At 54.9% G+C, this 17,693-nt stretch overlaps 2 protein-coding genes across 6 annotated transcripts in view; one reads left to right on the top strand and one right to left on the bottom strand.

The window, feature by feature from the left end:
• The window catches only part of CUNH19orf44 (chromosome unknown C19orf44 homolog), a 16,199-nt gene extending 15,346 nt beyond the window's left edge, over positions 1-853 (top strand). For all 3 annotated transcript variants that reach the window (XM_037141937.2, XM_053668051.1, XM_053668050.1), the window contains exon 9: positions 766-853. The gene's annotated coding sequence lies outside the window, so the exon portion shown is untranslated. The remainder of the gene's footprint in view (positions 1-765) is intronic.
• CHERP (calcium homeostasis endoplasmic reticulum protein) overlaps positions 1-17,693 on the bottom strand; it is a 19,077-nt gene extending 1,384 nt beyond the window's left edge. Inside the window, exons 1-16 of one of the 3 annotated variants that reach the window (XM_037141933.2) lie at positions 17,528-17,693; positions 17,044-17,217; positions 12,995-13,179; positions 11,858-11,995; positions 11,441-11,592; positions 9,745-9,889; positions 9,568-9,657; positions 8,089-8,350; positions 7,122-7,297; positions 5,544-5,979; positions 4,042-4,280; positions 2,918-3,051; positions 1,659-1,745; positions 1,039-1,188; positions 828-944; positions 253-347 (exon numbers count right to left, since the gene is read on the bottom strand). In XM_037141933.2, coding sequence (XP_036997828.1) covers positions 253-347; positions 828-944; positions 1,039-1,188; positions 1,659-1,745; positions 2,918-3,051; positions 4,042-4,280; positions 5,544-5,979; positions 7,122-7,297; positions 8,089-8,350; positions 9,568-9,657; positions 9,745-9,889; positions 11,441-11,592; positions 11,858-11,995; positions 12,995-13,179; positions 17,044-17,217; positions 17,528-17,552 — 2,605 coding nt within the window. In that variant the 5' untranslated portion in view covers positions 17,553-17,693. The remainder of the gene's footprint in view (positions 1-252; positions 348-827; positions 945-1,038; positions 1,189-1,658; positions 1,746-2,917; positions 3,052-4,041; positions 4,281-5,543; positions 5,980-7,121; positions 7,298-8,088; positions 8,351-9,567; positions 9,658-9,744; positions 9,890-11,440; positions 11,593-11,857; positions 11,996-12,994; positions 13,180-17,043; positions 17,218-17,527) is intronic. The other 2 variants (XM_037141936.2, XM_037141934.2) reach the window with 2 other exon arrangements.

The raw sequence follows: 17,693 nt of genomic DNA, 5'->3' as shown, positions 1-17,693 counted from the left end.
AGAAGAAAGAGGGGTGAGTGGTTACAACCCACAACAGCTGTAATCTAGTGCCTTTCCCTGACAACAAAGTTAACCAAGAATGCATCTGGGGAGGTAAGCAACATGCGTAAATGCTGTTTGTAAACGCAAAGCTGAATAAAGTACCAAAGACTGCCCAGCAGAACCGTGCAGGCTTGCCCTTTTTCAAAGACACGGCGGTGACTTGGAACTGCCCCTGGCTCCATCATCCCAACCCTGAGCCCAGAACCTTACCCATTTTCACCAGCATCTGATGTCCTTTGTTCTCTTCCCCAAGCCTGGAGTCGGGTATAGGAGGTGCTGAATTAGAACCCAGACCAGCTGAAGAACTAAAATTAAGACAGGTTACGTCTTTTAAAAAAGAGCTGGTACATTTATTGGAATGAAACTCTTTAGAATTTTACAGGGTGTGGCTTGTATGAGTGGCCACAGTGTAGGTCAGACACACACACTCGTGTCTCCACCACTCTTCTTCATCCTCTTCGCCAGCCAAGTAAGGGGGCTCCCTAAGATGATGACTCCTGCCCCCCACTGTGCAGCAAGGGTGGGGCACACCAAAGCCTGAAAGTTAGAAACACAGCCCAGCCACCACCTCAGGCTTTACAGTGTGACCACAAAAAGGTAAGACCACAGTGTGAGATGAGGAGGCGCCAATGTCACCACATTAGTGCTTGGGTGTCCCTGAGGCGCTGTCCCAACACAGGCCACTGGGAGCATGTCTTCTAATGACACGTTTCACATTCACAGCAAAGCCTCAGAGGTTCCAGTGCTACCAGCGGGTCACTGGACAGTTAAGACAGAAATCTTACGGCGGAGTAGGGCTCCTGGACCTCGACCGACGTCTCCTCCCTGGGGAGTACGACTTGGACCGGGAGCGGGAGCGGGACCTTGAGCGGCTTCTTGAGGAGCGGGACCGGCTACGGCTCCTGTTGGGAAAGAGGAGAAGGGGGAGCTTTGCGGGTCAGCCCCGCAGCAACGCAGAAGCCTCAGGCCCAATCTCAAGAAGTGGAACCTGCCTACCTGGAGCGAGAGCGGGAGTAGGAGCGGGAGCGGGAGCAGGAACGTGACCGTGACCTCGAGTATGAGCCAGATGACTTGGAGGACCTCGAGTTGGATCGAGAGGAGGAACGCCCTCGGCTTTTGGATCGGCTCCGAGACCGCGAGGGTCCGCTGCAGGGAGAGGCTGCTGAGCTGGAGCTGGCACCTCCCGGCTCCCACACAAGCTGAGCCTGCCACCCCCACCCGATCTTGGGAGGAACCTATGGGTGCATATCAGGGCAGGGCCACGTCATTCACACCAGGGTGCTGCGTTCCTAAGCAGCGTGGTGAATACAGACCATAGCAACCTTTTCTCGTGCTGGTGTTTTCAGTCTACCTCAGGCCTGTGGGGACGGCTCCCACTCAGCGCCTCTGTCACAGGGGCCAGACCCCAGACCCAGGCAAGGGCCAGACCTGGCTTCCTCTGCCTGTGTTTGGGGGTGTGTGTGACATCATATATTCGGGCAGGATATGAGGTGTTGGGGCATGCTATGACACATTAGGATGTGACAGAACAGTGTGTCTGGTTCACTCTAAGGCAATTCAGGACAAGATCCAGCCAGGGAGGCCATGACTCCACAGGTTAGCAGGCACGCCCTTACCTGTTCCTCTTCTCCTGGCCTTTGCGCCGTCGGGCCCGCATTTTTGCTCGGAAGAACTCATAGAGGCCATTCTGCTCCCAGCCTTCGCTGCAAGACGGGTAATCCCCATGTGACCACCACACCACCCCTCTCCCCAACACAGGCACCGGGGAAGAAGCTCATCAGGAGTAAGCCCCCCCACACCTGTCGCAGGCCTTCAGAGGTGTGCAGCCTCCCCCTTTCACTCAGGATGCTGAGCACAGCCCCCCCACAGACAGCAGTTTCGGTGGCACCCTTTCTCAAATATTTCTCAAATCAGAAGCAGGCTAAAGCCAGACACCGGCTGGCAAGTGGAGAGACTGGGCTGTAAGCTGGCTCCACCCAGCGCCCGGCCTTTCCAAGCTGCTGTTTCAAGAAAGAGCTGAGGTGGGTTAGGGTCTGTGGTCACACTGAAGTTGGGGGCCAGGGTCTCTGACTCCTAGGTGGGCACACACACACGTGGCACAGGACGGGAAGCCGTTTCAGCTGGGCTGGCAAAGAGGCCGTGGGAGAAGGGTATCCTGAAAGGGACCCGTGACAAAACTCAGGTGTGCAGCTGTGAGCCACTTCTGAAATGTGCCACGTCTGAGATAAGTTCTTATTTTAATGGATAGATCTTAAGTAGGAAAACCTTTCAATTTTTATTTATTGATTTGAAAGAAACATCCATTTGTTGTTCTACTTATTTACACATTCATTGGTTAATTCTTGTTAAGTGCTATAACCGGGGACCAAACCCACAACCTTGGTATATCAGTACGATGCTCTAACCAACCCTGTTACCCAGCTAGACCTGGACAAGTCTTTCATCAAGGGCCACTATATAGCCCTGACTGGCATGGCTCAGTTCGTTGAGTGTCATTCCACAAAGCAAAAAGGCTGCTGGTTCAATCCCTGGTCAGGGCACACACAAGAGGCACCTGATCAATGTCTCTCTCACATGGATATTTTTCTCCTCCTCTTTCTCCCTCCCTTCCCCTCTCTCTAGACATAAATGGAATCTTTTTAAAAAAAGGAAAAAAGGGTGGGGGGCCAGGAGAGAGACAGACCCTTTAACTCAAACTGGCGATGTGTCTTAGAGACATCACACTTCTCACCTAGGCCTCACACCACAATGGGCAGAAGCATGGCTGGTACGAGTCTTTCTTGTGATGCCAAGTCAGGGAAGACAGGCTGGGAGGAGGGACAGAGATTTCCCTCCTATCACCCGCCCCACTGCTGGGTCTCCCCAAGCCGAGTACCTGTTCCTGGGCCTGTCATGGGAAGGAGGGCTGTAAAAGGCCTCCACGGCCGCCAGTAGCCTCTCGCTTGGTGGCATGGGGGGTGGAAGGCGAATGTCTTTAGGGTCCAAAGGCTTGTACTCGTGATCTTCTAGCTGCAGTGGAGAACACAGTTGTCACTGCTCGTTGCTGGAGCCCCCATCAGGCCCACCCAGAAGGCCGCAGGCACGGGGGCAGCAGACGGGCCCTAGATTAGTGTTCCGATTGCCCTGGGCACTAGAGTGCTCCTCCTGCCCTTCTTGGAAGGCCCACCCTCTTGTAGGGCTTCTGCCACATCCTGAATAGGGTAGCTGAGGGCTCCCCCTTGAGGCTGACAATTGCCACAGAATTCTTCAGCAAATGTCCACAGAAGATGTGGCCATAGGCTAAGGAGACAGAAAGAGCCCCAGGTTCATTCAGACAGGCTGTGAGTCCCGGATGCCCTATCTGCAGACACCACTCCACACCCTGACTTCCTACCCCGTGCCCCATCCCTTCCCTTGCAGGCCCTCCCACAGCCACAGCAGCTTCAGCTGGACCCAGGAGCCCCTTCTGAGTAACAGCTCACTGTTCACTTGCCCCTTTGCCTCTACCACTCCCTGTGCCCTGGTGGACTCGTCTCTGCGTACTGTAATCTGTGGTGGCTCAGAGGGCATGGGAAGGGTCAGTGATCAGCAGGGCCCCTGGAGCCCCAGCCCTTTGCTCAGCTCACCTTTCACATGCCCTACCCCAACTCTGCAAATTCCTGAGTTCCCTGAATGCACACCTCAGAGGCCGCCTGTTTTCTGAAAAATCCCTGTGCCATCAGCCCTCAGACAGGGTGGCTTCCAAAGGTCAGCACCATGAGGACCCATGCCTCATGTGCAACCCAGCCTGCTCCAAGTGGCACCGAACTTGCAGCACTGGGTGGGAGGTGAAGAGGGAGCAAAGTGGCATGGGCCTTGCTGGCACAGGTGCATTCTCACTGGCTTGGTCAAGTTCACTGGAGAGTGGGAAATGAGACGGGAAGTAATCTGGGAAGCACTGTTTCTGCAACCTATGGAAATGGGTTCCACCTGTGGACTTTCCACATGGAGACAGAGGCACTGGCTCACCAGAGACCTTACCTTCACAAGAGGGGCCATCAGCCCGGCGGGGAGATCAAAGTAGGGAACGTTGGGGACCAGACTGGGGTCATCGTGGTTGATGTGGGGAGGGCCCTGTCGCCGCATGTGGGGGGGTTGTCCATTGAAGCCATGGGGAGGAGGGCCAAAGTCGGGGTGCTGGGGGCCCCCCCAGGGTGGGTGCTCATTGATCCCAGGATGTGGCATGCGGTGGCCAGGGTGGTGGTGAGGGGGTCCCATCTCTGCAAAACAAAAACCTGTCTCAGGCTTGCAGGGAAGTTATAAGCTGTGCAGTGCCAAGGGCTCAGGCACAGTCTCCTAGGTGACAAGTGACAGCAGAAAGGGGCTCAGAGAGAGGCGAAGATGCCAACGCCTGCTTTCTGGGCAGCCCTGTCTGGCACCTTCTCTACCACTGCTTCACTCAATGCTTTGGCACTGCAGCACGGGAGGGAGGAGGTGAGCCTTGGCTTGGAGGGGCCTGTCCTGCACCCACAGCAGCACCTGATGACCTCACAGGTTAAGGAACCACAGGGAAATCACAGAGCCTTCAAACAGTCATGTTACAGGCTGAACTGTGTCCCATACCCCCCAAGTCACCACCAGTCCTAACCTGTCACATTCAGTACCTCAGAATTGTCACTGCATTTGGAGATGGGACTTTGAAAGAGGTAATTAACTTAAAATAAATTCATATGGATGGGTCCTGATCCAGTGTGACTTAGAAAAGATTTGGGCAGACAGGCAGAGAGGGGCAACCACGTGAGGACAGAGAGAAGATGGCTGCCTACAAACCCAGGAACGAGGCCCCAGAAGAACCACCCTGTCTCCACCAGGAAACAGTCGATGCCCGCTGTCAGAGCCACCCCAGTCTGCAGGGCCTCTGCCATGCCATCCCAGGGCATTAACCCAAGCAATAAAAGGACTAAGTGATCTCTGAGCTTAATTTATAATCAAGGATGGATTTAAAAATAAAGGTAGAGGCACCCTGGCCTCTTAACTCAGTTGGTTAGCGCATTGTCTCAATACACCAAGGCTGTGGGTTCAATCCTTGGTCAGGGCACATACAAGACCCAACCAATGAATGCATAAAGTGGGACAACAAATGGATGTCTCTCTCCCTTCCATTCTCTAAAATCAATAAATTACGAAGCAAATAAGTAAAAATAGAAGCAGTAATACAGTAGGAATGAAATTACCTTAAAAAGAAAAAATTAACAAAAGTAAGGATTCTTTGGGAAAAAAAAAACCAGTAAGCAGAGAAACTGATAAAACTCAGACAAGGAACAAGGATGCAACCCCATGACAGCAGTGTGGGCCCTGGACTCGGTGCCTGATGTGACCTAGACTCACCAAGTGCACACCCAGGACGGAAAGCAGTGCCATCAGACTGCTCAGGAGGCAGATCTGCTAGGCACCTCCTCCAGGCAGGCAACCTGGATTTCTCCAGGAACCAGGGGCAAGAGAAGGCTGTGTGCACTGGGCCTCTGAACTGGCAGAGCACTCACCGGCAGGGAAGTCCCCCTGGGGGTAGTCAAAGCGGTGAGGATAGGGCGGCCGCTCGAAGGGGTGCCTCGGGGGGAAGTCATCCTGCATGAAGCGGGGTGGGAAGCGGTTGAAGTTGTGGGGGTGTGGCGGCTGGTTGAACTGTGGGTGCTGCTGATGAGGTGGGAAGGGCCCCCGGAAGTGTGGCGGCCGCTGCATGCGGAAGGGTGGCTCTCGCTGGCCGCTACCCCAGGGTGGCTGCTCGTGCTGGTTGTTCCAAGGGCCCTCAAACTGGCTATTCCAGTTGGGGTCGGGCTGGCTGTTCCAGGGTGCATCACGCTGGCCGTTCCAGCCTGGGTCCCCACGCTGCTCACCCCACATGCCCTCGTGGCTGTTGTTCCAAGGCGGGCAGTGGGGTGGCCCACCCTGGTGGTGCGGGTAGGGGGGTTGTTCGGGAGGCTGCAAGACAAAGAGCAGATGTAAACCACTTTTGAGGCTCATCCAGCACCCTACAGACACCTGGCCTCTGCAGTGTCCGGTGCTGCATGCTGATGGTCCACTGGGCGCTGCCCTGCATGGTGCCTCATTGACTGACATGTGCAGTGGATGCTGTGGTACCTGCCCCACCACTGGCCCCTCATGTCCATGCAGATAACCTGACTCCCAACTGCTGCACCCACATCTTGGCTAAGAACTTCTTTTGGGTCAGCATGCAAGTCCCACAAACGGGCTCTGGACCCCCTCCACCCCTCGGTGGACATTGCAGAGGTGCCTCCCCCGCCATGCCCAGAGAACACCCCCTTTTATAACTTCCCCTCTACCCTGCTTTGCCTCCTCTTCTGGGTCATCTCCCACATCAACTACTGTCCTCAAATCCTGCCTCAGTGTCTGCTCCTGGGTTCACCCCAGGAAACGTTTCTGTAGGATGATGACAATACAGCTCCGATCTCACCCAGCTGCTGCTCTGAAGACTTAAAGCCAGACTGCAACCCAAACTCAGAGCCAGGGAAGGATGTGTCCAGATGAGGCTGACCAGAAGGCCCACCTCTAGGGTCGTGGTTGGTTAGTTCCACTGATCACCACCATGGGGAGGCCGGCCCAGGCCACGACACCCGCAGGAAGCCAGAAAACCAGATTTTAGATATGATAACTATTTTAAAATGTGTAAGACACCACGTGGGCAGGCAGGCCAAATGCACTGCCAGGGCATGACTGACTGTGGACTGCCAAACCAGGGCAGATCCTTGGTGAGGGGACCCTATTCTTGGGGGCCTCCCAGTCATGCGATGCTGGATGAGATGACCCCTGCCCTGGCCTAGAAGTTTCCGACCCCAAGGAAACAGAAGGAAGTGACCAGTATCCCAGCCCCAGAAAATGTGGCCAGCCTGACACTTGTGATCTTCCCCTTCCTTATAAAACCAGAATGTTCTTTCCAGGGTGATAAAATGTAGACACTTTGTTAGTTGAACCAGTCAAAAAAAGGGAAGGAAAGGGAACACCACCTTGTAGTTAACCGTGGACTTTCCCAGCACTCGCAGGAAAATGGGGACCTGCTACTGAGAACCCCAATGATCACAGCTCCAGAGAAGGAGGAGAAATACCTGCTGTTGACCCCAAGGAGCAACGGGGTGAGGCTGGTCAAACCAGGGGGGTTTGTTAGGCGGGATCTGGTCGTGGGGTCCAGGGCCCCTGGGGCCGGTGGCTGCAGGGTCCTGGACCCCTCCTGAGGCGTCGTAATCAGAGGAGCCGGGCATCTGGATGGGAGGCTTGTTGTCATCTGGAGGCAGGCAAGAAGGCAGTTAGTGGAGACCCTGGTAGCAAAAGGCCCCACCCCAAACAGTCTTTAGCAAACACCCAGGCAGCCCAGGCTGGGCTTTACGTCCCGATAAACCCTGCCCTCGTGACCCCACTGAACACTAGTCACCACTGGAAAGGCAGTGGAAGGGGGGGGACTGCCCCACACAGGACACACACTCCCTTCTGAGTTCCACAAAAAGGGCCTCAGGTTTGCCGCGTCAATTTTACTTTGCTGAGGAATTTTATCGTCAATGACTTTTATTGACTTTTCTGAATCTAGCTAAAAGATCACTTCCTCTCACCTGATCTGTTATTTCATTAGATTTTCAGTGTTAAACCATCCTTGTATATTCCTGGGTCATGTCCTTTTTGGTCATTATATATTTTAAAAACACTTTGCTGGATTTTAATTGTTAAGTTTTTGTTTAGTATTTTCCCACCTTTATTTAGAGGGAAAGGGAACACTGGATTATATTCTAACTTCTGCCCTGACCCCGCCCACCCAACGAGAAGTCACCCTGGTCCTAGAGAATGATTTGGGCCCTTTCCCCTGCCTGCTCTCTTCTGGGACAGTTGGGACAGGAGAACTGTGTGAGTTGTAAAAGTTTTGACACTTCAATGTGAAATCCCCCAGCCTGGCACTCTAAACTGATTAGAATCTGGCCTGAGACTATACAATCAGAGCCCTTCCCTTGGGGTGGGGGTGGGGGTGCACGGGAGGCTGCTTTCTGGGGCTGGCCCCCAAGGGTGGGTGCAGAGGGGGCCACATACCGGGCTGGGTAGTTGGTGGGATGGCTGGGGTGGGCGTGGGGGCCGGTGGTGGCGCAGGCGGTGGTGGCGTGGCCTTGACTTCAGCTTCCATTTGCGGCATCTGGATCTGCTGCTGTTGCTGCTGCTGTTGCTGCTGCTGCTGCTGCTGCTGGGCCAAGCTGTTGACGAATTCCTCGTGCTGCGTCTTGAGGGTCTGGATCTGTTGCTGGAAGGCCAGCTGCACTGGCTGGACGACTGAGGAGTACTCGTTGATGAGTGTGGCCTGGCAGAGGGAGAAGGGCAGCTTGGACTCAGTGTTCAGGCCCCGGGGCCCACCCCTTCGGTAACAGCATGGGGACAAATGCTGGGAAAGCACTAGGAAGTCAGGGCGCTGCCATGGGCAGCGAGGCAGGCAGGGGACTGTCAAGTAAAATAATCAACTTGGTCTTGACAACCAGAGCATCTGAACCTAAAGCCTTGGTGATGTGCAGTGCAGCTTAGAATTCTTTGATAATGGAACCCAGCAGTGACAGCCGTGCCCTAGGTGGCCACACAGACTTTAAACATGTCACTGACAAACATTTTGGGACATGCTCATGGGACATGCTCACTCGCTGTCTGGTTTTGAACGAGTTACCAACTCCCTGAGCCTCAACTTTTCTCACCTGCAAAATAGGACAACGTTAAGACGAACTTCTGAGGACTTCAGGGAGGAGTCGGTGGGGGAAAGGGACAAATACACAGGAGCTCAGTAACTGTGAGCTGCTATCATAAACTTGGGAGGGAAAAAAGCAGTCGGCATAATTGTTGGATGGTGGTAATGAGTCCATTTTTAGTAGAGAAAGTATGAAGTGCACTTTTGTTTGTTTCTGAGCAAGAGCCTGTCCCCTGTCGGAGGGATGGTGTTTAGGACCATTGCTGAGGAAAGCAGCCTGCACATAGCACCTGACATTCAGCCAGGCCTTCTGGCCCGAGAGAAGGGGTGTGAGCTGTGCCTTTTATTCCAGCAGCTGTGCATGGGGCAGTGATGCTGGTACCATGGCAGAGGGGACCAGGAAGTCCCTCCTCACCCTGCCCGTGTTCTGGGCAAAGGCAGACACATGAATGAAGAGCACTAACTGCACAAGGTGATGGCCACAGCAGCCTAGACTACACTGGGGCCTGTTCACGTCCCTGTCACATGAATGCACACCTGGAGGACCAGCACAAACAGGCTGGTGACACCGAGAGCAGTGCTGAAACTGGGAACTGGGTTACGCACACCTGCAAGTCTCACCTAGGAGGGTCTGCCCCTCACTGCATGTGGGACAGGGGCCCCCAAGGCTGCTGCTCAGACCTCAGCCCCCAATGTTTGCCAGAAGCACACCTGGGATCCGAAGTCACAATTCCACCAGCTGCTTCCAGCCCAGGTTGAAGAGATGAGCCCCCTGACTTCTAGAAACTGTTACAATGGTGTATGGCTTGGCCTGGGGGTGTGGTTCCAGAGGTAGCAGCACTCACCTGGTACTGGCCGAGCCCCAGGGCCGGGCTCTGCAACTGCTGGATGATGGAGTCGTCAAAGTAGCCGTTCTTTTCCCACAGCTGCAGGAGCTGGATGTGGGGAAAATGAGGGGTCACATCAGGGGGAAACAACATGACCAGCCCCTGCTCACCTCCCCTCCAGGCTGCACCACATACCCGGGCGATCTTTTGCTGCTTGTCCTCCTCCACGGCCAAGAAGCTGGTGCAGTAGATGGGCACCACAACCTTCTGCAGGGCGGCCAGCAGCTCCCTGGCCTGCTTGCGCTGGCTGTGAGGGAGAGACCTTCCGCGCATCAGGGCCCTGGGGCGGGACCCAGCCACGCACCCGTTACCATCGTGGCTCCAGCCATAGCACCCTCTGCCTTCTCAGGGAATGGGCCCCCAACATGGCTGGGACAAGGGCTGGACTTCCCACAAGACCTGTGCTGGCACTTGGGCCCAACTGACAGATAGAAAGCAGTAGAAAGAGGGAAAAAAAAATCACAGGCTGGGGAATGAGAGTGAAGCCTGTCACCCTGGTCTGCTTGTTAGTAAGATAACCGTTCCTTCCTGGGGTGGCATGACCATGGACAGACACAGGGCCTGTAAGAGCCCCACAGTCCATGAAGGACCAGCCAGGGCTGCTGTGGGCTCAGGGACTTGTCTACGTGGCCTTGCTGAGCCCTGCTATCCCTTGTGCACAACCCCCCCCCAACCTGGTCCCCACATTTCAGGAAGCAATACTGTGTGCCCTGCGTTGGGGACTTGAGGCTGGCCAGGCAAGGCAGCCTGCCCCCACATTTTTTGGGAGGCACTTTGTGCACAAACGGGTGTGGAAGCCCTGGCAGCTATACACTGAGGTGGTACAGGGTCCCCAGTGTGGTGGTGACAGAACCCAGGTATCATTTTCTGCTGCTTCCTGGGGAAAACACGAGTCAGATGGCGAGTGGCTGAAACCCCTCCCAACGCCGAGCTGACCAGAGGGAGCTCACAGACAGGATGGAGTGCCTGGGGTCAGGGGAGGGAGGGCGGTCCAGGTGGGAGGATAGGCAGGATAGGGCTGTCTCTGCAGAACTTCCCTGGAGTCAGAAGAACGGTGGGTAAAGCAGGAAGGCAGGGAAGGTTCTGGGCAGCTGCCTATTCTCCCACACCAGAGAACTAAGAAACGACAATGTAGGGAGTGGCTGAGTAGGGGGCGGGGAGGGTAGGATGCACATGCTGTGGAAGACAGGACAAGGCAAAGGACCAAGGCGGACAGGTCAGTTTCTGCTGCCCTGACCGGCACCAAACCCTTCAGCTGGCCAAGCTCAAAGCCAAACATGGCAGCCACACACCAGCCTCACTAGCACCGTCTCCTTCTGCCTGTCTGCTCCCGGGGCCTGCGAATGCCCAGGCATCTGGTTCCTTAAGTTAACCTTTGTCATAAGGCCCCAAGGAGGTGCAGATGCCAACAATGGTCTGGCCTGGAGAGGGCTATGGGGGTGGGGGGCTGGTCTTGGTGGTGTGGGACGGTCAGCAAGGGGAACCTGGCATCAAGAGCCCTGAAGCAGGGCAGTTAGGTGACTGGAGGTGTGTATTTGTATCACTGAGGGGCAGCTGACAGCCAATAGAGAAATGATTAGAGACAGTAGAAGCTGCCGCAAGAGAGCAAGGAGCCAAGGAATGGTGGCTCTAGGTCAAGGTGAAGGGTCTGGGAATGGGCCAAGGTGTGTGTATGTGTGTGTGTGGGGGGGGTGCTTATGACACAGATTGACCCTCCCCCAGGGTCTCTGGACCAGTGACCCCCGTCCTGGGACAGGCCGTGCTACTGAGTGAAGAACAGCGGCCACAACAGGACCAGAGGGCGAGGTGAGCTGGGCCTGGGGGCCCTTACCAGTGGTGCAGCACATCATTGATCAGGTAGATGAGGTGCAGCCGCAGCTCAAAGTGTGCCCCATCAGCTGTGATGCGGTTCCGGAGGTGGCCCGCCATCAGCTCACAGTGCGGAGGGGACTTAGCATTGCTGAACATCCAGTTCTTCCCGGCCTGAAACAGCCAGAGCGATGGGTGAGTAGAGCTGGGCTCCCCAAGCCAGAGCGTGGGCAGGTACCCAGGGAGGTCAGAACACAGCGAGGCATGGTGCCCAGAGTCTTGGCTGCACGCTACAGCCTCTGCTTGCCTGCCTTCTCCTTCTTAGAGGTGCTCAGGAGGGAAGGGCAATAGCAGACAAGGCACCCCTACGGGAGCCCCAGCCCAGACAGACTCCGGTGGGCTCCCACCTATTGGCAGCACCGAGCCCACCAGCCCTCACCGAGATGGCGTCTTTGGTGCATGTGTCAATGATGGGCTGTAGCAGGTTATCAAACTCATTCATATCCAGCTGGGTCTCCTCCAGGAGCTTCTGCATCTGCTGCTCTACTGCATGGGCCACCGCCGCTGTTACCTGCTCCTGAGACGCCAGGTGGGACAAAGACTGCCCATCAGTGCCCCACCACAGCAACAGGAGGCCCTGTCCCTCATGTCTGCAGCATCAGACCTGCACCTGGGGCAGCCATGGCCAGCAGAGCGGGCAGAGAGTAGAATGAGACAAGACACAGAAAGACAACGTCTGCCCCCCCACCCCCAGGTGACAGATGGAGTGGTTAAGACACAGCAGAACAAGGAATCTCTGCAGACCAATTCGACACAAAAGGAAAGAAAAGAAAAGAAAAGTGAGCAATGACATGGACAGAGAGGACGTACAAATGGTCCCTAGTCAGGAGAAAGGAGAGCAACCTCACTAGAAACCAGGAAATTGGAAGTTAAAACAGGACGCCAGAGGACAGACCCACAGCCTATGAGGAGCTCCATCTGGAGACTGAGGATATGTGATCTGACATGTTTTCTAGTCAGCAATACGACAGTAATCTTAAATCTAATTAATAAAACTGGGGCTGGTGTTTCAGATGTCTTAGTTTTTATTTATCTCACTTTCCTGGTGATTCATCCTACTGTACTTGGCCAAAGTATCAGAACTGATGGATTGGGACAGAAGGGTCCTCACAACAGCTTGGAGTGACCTGGCTAGGAAGAACTGTTGCCAATGGCACTAGAGGCCACCTGGCACTCACGATTTCTAATGTGCAGTTCCACTCACAGGTGTCCACCCCAGCAAACAGCTTGAGCAGTCACTTGACTAGAGTGAGAAGCAACCTCTGTCCAGAGTCAGCGGTTGGGCTAAACACACCAGGGGTGGCAGCAGCACTGTCCTCAGCGCTGATGCTTGGCAAGGAGTCCTCCTGAGAGCTATTGTGAGTCCCAGTGTACAGATACAAAAACTGAGGCACAGGAGTAAGCTCCAGATACCCAGATTAGGACTAAGAGAAGAAAGGGGAGGGCCCTAGGCTTACTCAGAGCACTGGTCTCAGGGGTGGTGAGTGGGAGGGAAGAGGAGAAGCAGGCCCCGTACCTGTCTGAGGGCCAGCAGGTGCTGCTCCTGCTGCTGCAGGTTCCACTGGCTCTGCTGAATGAGCTCATCCATGGACGGGGCTCCCTGGGCAGGTGGGATGGGTGCAGCAGGGGCTAGCGGGGGCTGCGTGAGGGGTGGCAGGGCTGCGGCTGGCTCCAGCTCTGGGGCCTGCTGCTTGCAGATGACTGGCAGGAAAGGAGGAAAGGTGGCCTCATGAGAAAGTGGCTGGGGTCTACCTGATCTCTTGGCTACCTCCTGGGCAGCTCTAGGCCAGAGGGGCTCCCATCCTTACACTCACCACCCACAAAAGACTTTGTGCTATGCTACCGCCATACAGCCCGCCTCAGCCACCCCCACCAAAGTCTGCCAGGCTCCCCTCACTTGCAGCTGGGCCCTCCCGCCCTGCTCCCATTTCCCCAGAGCCCAGACCCAGCCTCCTTCCAGAGTCCTATCTACCACCTCGGAACCAGTCCTTTCCCAGGAGACCTCAGGACTGTAACCCTGCCACTCTGGCCAACACCACCTGTCTTGCCCAGTGTCCTTTGACATATACCAAGCCCGAGCCCACCCCCCCACCCTCTTCACCTCACCTAGGCCTGAAATGATACTAAATCCAGGCCACAGACCTGCCCCAAAGGGTGTCTCCACTAGTCCCCCAGCCTCCTCTGCCACTATCCCCTAATCTACTCTTCAATTTTAGGACATCAAAGCCACCTGACCTCTGGCCAGCAAGTCCAAAAACCTGAGGTCCCACAGCAGGAGCAGGCCACCACCCCTGACCACAGGCTGTGCCCACCCCCCCACCCCCAGCCCCTAGTCTCCTGATCCTGACTCTGTTTGGGGAAAGAGACTCCTTGGCAAGAGACTTGTGGAGTCAATCCAGGTTCAGCCAGTGTGAGATGCCCATCCTGCTGGAAGAGCCTGGGTCAGGTGGGTGTGTGCCCCAAATCTGGCCAGATGAGAAGGGATAGAAATTTGGACGGCAGGATTTCCGATGTGAAGGGTTGCTGGACAAAATGGTCTCCCCATTAGAACCACTGTGTGGTCTGAACATGACCATGCACTGTGGAGCCCTCCTGAGTCCCACCCCAAGGGGGCCTGGCCTCTGGACAAAGACAGGCAAATAGAGTGGAAGGTGCGGCCCAGGCCCACCATGGGGCTCCCAGTCACTTCTTAGGCCTGACTGAGCCTTCCAGTGTTGGCACCCAAGGACACCCTCTGGGATGACTTCTTCAACTTGCCTCTGGACACCCTCCTCCGGCCTCCCAAAGACACTTCCTCAGCAAACCTGTTCTCGAACGCTCATTTCTCCATTTTCTCCCTCTTTACTGACTCCTCCCACCAGCATCTAAACACACATCTGTCTTCTGTTGTAACACCCCGTTAATCCCATGCTCCCCTTTCAACAATTTTACAGCCAAGGTTCTGCATCAATTCATCTATCTCAGCCCAGGGCAAGTCTGGCTCTGCCCACCCATTCCCACCCCTATCCCCACAACCAGTCTCACTTGGCCTATGTGGCTGCCCCCTCAGCCCCTTTCTCTTTCTCTCCAACCCTTAAATGCTGGAGTGCCAGGGCTCTCTTCTCTCCAGAGCCCCCAGGGCACTCGGCTATGTCCCTTTGGCTGCGATTACAATCTGCACACTGTGATTCTGAAATCTATCGCGTCCTTCCTGGATTCCTGAGTTTTGGACCTTATAGCTCAAACAGCCCATGGCTTCCCACAGGCACCTTGCACAGGACCATGTTTCCTCTTGCTCCACCCCTACCAGGCCTACTCCTGGCCTCTGAGGCTGGCACTGCTATGCTCATATTACCCAAGCCAGAAGCCTACGAGGCACACACCCTCCTCTTCCCCTTGCACCTCACACTAACAAGTCAACCCGTGTTGTCAAGTCAGCTTCCTAGATCACATGCTGGTCTGTCTGCATCCCTGCTGTCACTCACATTGCCCTTGAAAGTGGTCTCCCTGCATCCAGTCCTGCCCGCTCTGCCTCTCCTCCACATGGCAACTATAGTGCTGTTGCTCAAAGTGTGGTCTGAGGATTGGTCAGGTGCTACTGAGACTAAGCCAATACAAAAATGGTAAGGGAGAATTTGAAGTCTTCACAGTAATTTGACATTTTATAGCTCACGTTTTTGACTGTATTTTGCAAAGGTGTACTTTATACAACAGGGTGGAGATTTAAAAAAACAAAAACTAGTCCTTCACCAAAGTTTCTAAAGTGCTATTCTAGAACAATCCTGGGCCTGTCTTTACAGCGGCTAATGCTGCCCCAGAACACAGACCTGAAACCAACCCTCCAAGAGACTTCCACAGATCCCAAGAAAATCCCTAAGTTCCTGGCAAGCCAGCTCTCCTTACTTTGCATCCTCACTTCGGGCCACTCTACGAAGCTCTCCTACTCAGAGCTTCAGATTTTGTCCCCTCTATTCCCCAGCCCCTCCTAAAGTGCTTTCTTCTGCTGAACACCCTTCTCCCATGGGTTTCCATCTGGCTGATACATTCTTTAATCCCAACTAGGTATTGTTACCTGCAGAAAGTACTTCACGAGTTCCAACCTTCCCCTGTCAGAAGCACGCTACCCTTCCCGGGCTATGGCACCGAGTCCCAAGCCACCCTGGATATCTAACCCTGCAGGGTGAAGTGAGTGGGCTCTGCTGGCAAAGAAAGCAGCTCTCACTCCCTGGTCACACCAGCCAAAGCATTGTCTTCCCCTGCCTGGTTATGCCAACAATATGCACCTGGTGCCCCAGTTCACAAATTCAACCCCTTAACCCTACCTGCCCCCCAGCCCCAGTTCCTCCGACTCAACCCACTGACCTAATCCAGTCCTTACCACCAAAAGCCCCGTTGGCTCCCCTGCCGGCCTCAGTGATCCTAGCCTCCACTCCTGTTCCCTCCAGCCTTGCCACACTGGCCACAAGAACCTGACTCAGGTCTCCTTTGTTTCAAACTCCTTTGTGGGTTCACTGACTATAGAAGGGGTTTTAAACTTGGTGGGCTAGAGCTAAGGAGTGATTACTCCAGAAGCACGTAAGCACATACAGCACTTTGCCTACAATTTCAGGGAGCTGCTCTCCCTCACCACCATCTCAAACACAACTTGGCAAAGAACCCCTGAACTGAGGGAGAAAACCCAAACAATGCCACTCCAGACCAAATGCTTACCTCCTCTATACGTTCTACACTCCAGCCATGCTGGGCCTCTCGTGACTCTTCCCACGGATATTGAACACACCAGGGTTGTTCAAACCACTGCCCCTTTGCAGTTCCTTACAAATTCTTTATTGAACCTAATAAAGAACTACAGACTACATATTAGGGAACAGCAATGACCCAAAACAAAAGCTGGTGCATGTAGTACAAGCTACATTTAGCTTTCAATGCCCATCAACTAGACAATCCCCTACCTACTCAAACAACATATTTAGAAGGTAGGGATTCGCTACAGTACAAAACAAAACAGATGTGGTACCATACTATCCAGTGGCTATTTATCATCCAAGTGACAGCTGATATTCCTAACTTCACCTTAAACTCTGTGAGGGCAGGACCACAGTCCCGATGCCCAACTCAAGTGAACACCAATAAACATCAGCCAAGAAACAAAACCCAAAGGGACAATTCCTTTTGATTCGGACTGCAAGCAACTGAAATGCATAAGAACCTTGCTGGACCCAAGAAGAGCCCATAAAAGGGGCTGGACAGTGCCTGAAAAGAATCCCCGTCCAGCCTCTATCACGTCTTTCCTGGAAAACACTGAAGCACTCACTCCACTTCTGCTGACCTCAGTCATCACATCTGCACAACAGAAAAGTCCCTGATCCTGAACCCAGGGGAAGATCGATAACCTCGTTCTCCATTACACTCCGACTCAGCATCCGCTCGCTGCAAGCCTGAGAACAGTAGATGGCATCACGAAGGCCGAGTGGCCCCGTTTTTAAAGAGCATGCGACCCAAAAGAAGGCGGTTTGTAGCAGAGCCACACTAGAATCAGAGAAAGGAATCCTCGAGGGTGCGGCCAGAGAGCTGGAGAGGACTCACGCTGCTGCTGTTCGAGGGCTAGCTTGCACTTGTAGTAACTGTAGAACTCGCCTCCGAACAGAAACGAGAATTTCGGGTTGTCCTTCTGCTTCTCCATCGTCATCTTCTCAAACTCGGGCCCGTTGCGAGCCACAAACTGGGCCAGCTTGTCGATGACATTTCGAAGCTCTTGGTCTAAAGAACGGAGAAAAAGGCCACGCGGGGCGTCAACGAGAACCGCCCAAATCCGGGGGCCCTGCCGTACTAGCCGCTGTCCGCCAGGTCGGGATCCCTAGGGGTGGGCCCCACAGAGGCCGCCCTTGTACGGATCCTGACAGGGACCACAAGCGCGCCGGGAATGCGAGGACCAGCGGGAAAGGCCGCAGGCGAACCAGAGAGGCCGAGCCCCGCCCCCTCCAAGGCCCGAGGGCCCCGGGAGGCAGGGTACGCCAACGGGGTATTCGCGGGACAGAGAAGCGGTCCCTAAACCCCGGCTGCGCCTCACCGTCGGGTGGCAGCGGCATCTCCATGGCTCCTGCCGCCAAGAACGACCTCCGGCGCCTCTCGATCCCCCACCAGCGCCGTCTGCAGAAGCCGGCCGGAAGTGGCGCGAGGGAGCCGTTTACGGCGGACCTCGTGAGCTGCTTCCTCCCGCCACTTACGGCCGCTGC

This window comes from Artibeus jamaicensis, unplaced genomic scaffold, assembly GCF_021234435.1.
Source record: "Artibeus jamaicensis isolate MK-2021 breed Jamaican fruit bat unplaced genomic scaffold, CSHL_Jam_final contig_477, whole genome shotgun sequence".
NCBI lineage: Eukaryota > Metazoa > Chordata > Mammalia > Chiroptera > Phyllostomidae > Artibeus > Artibeus jamaicensis.
Note: the sequence above shows the minus strand (reverse complement) of the source record. Positions and strands in the feature narration are given on the sequence as shown.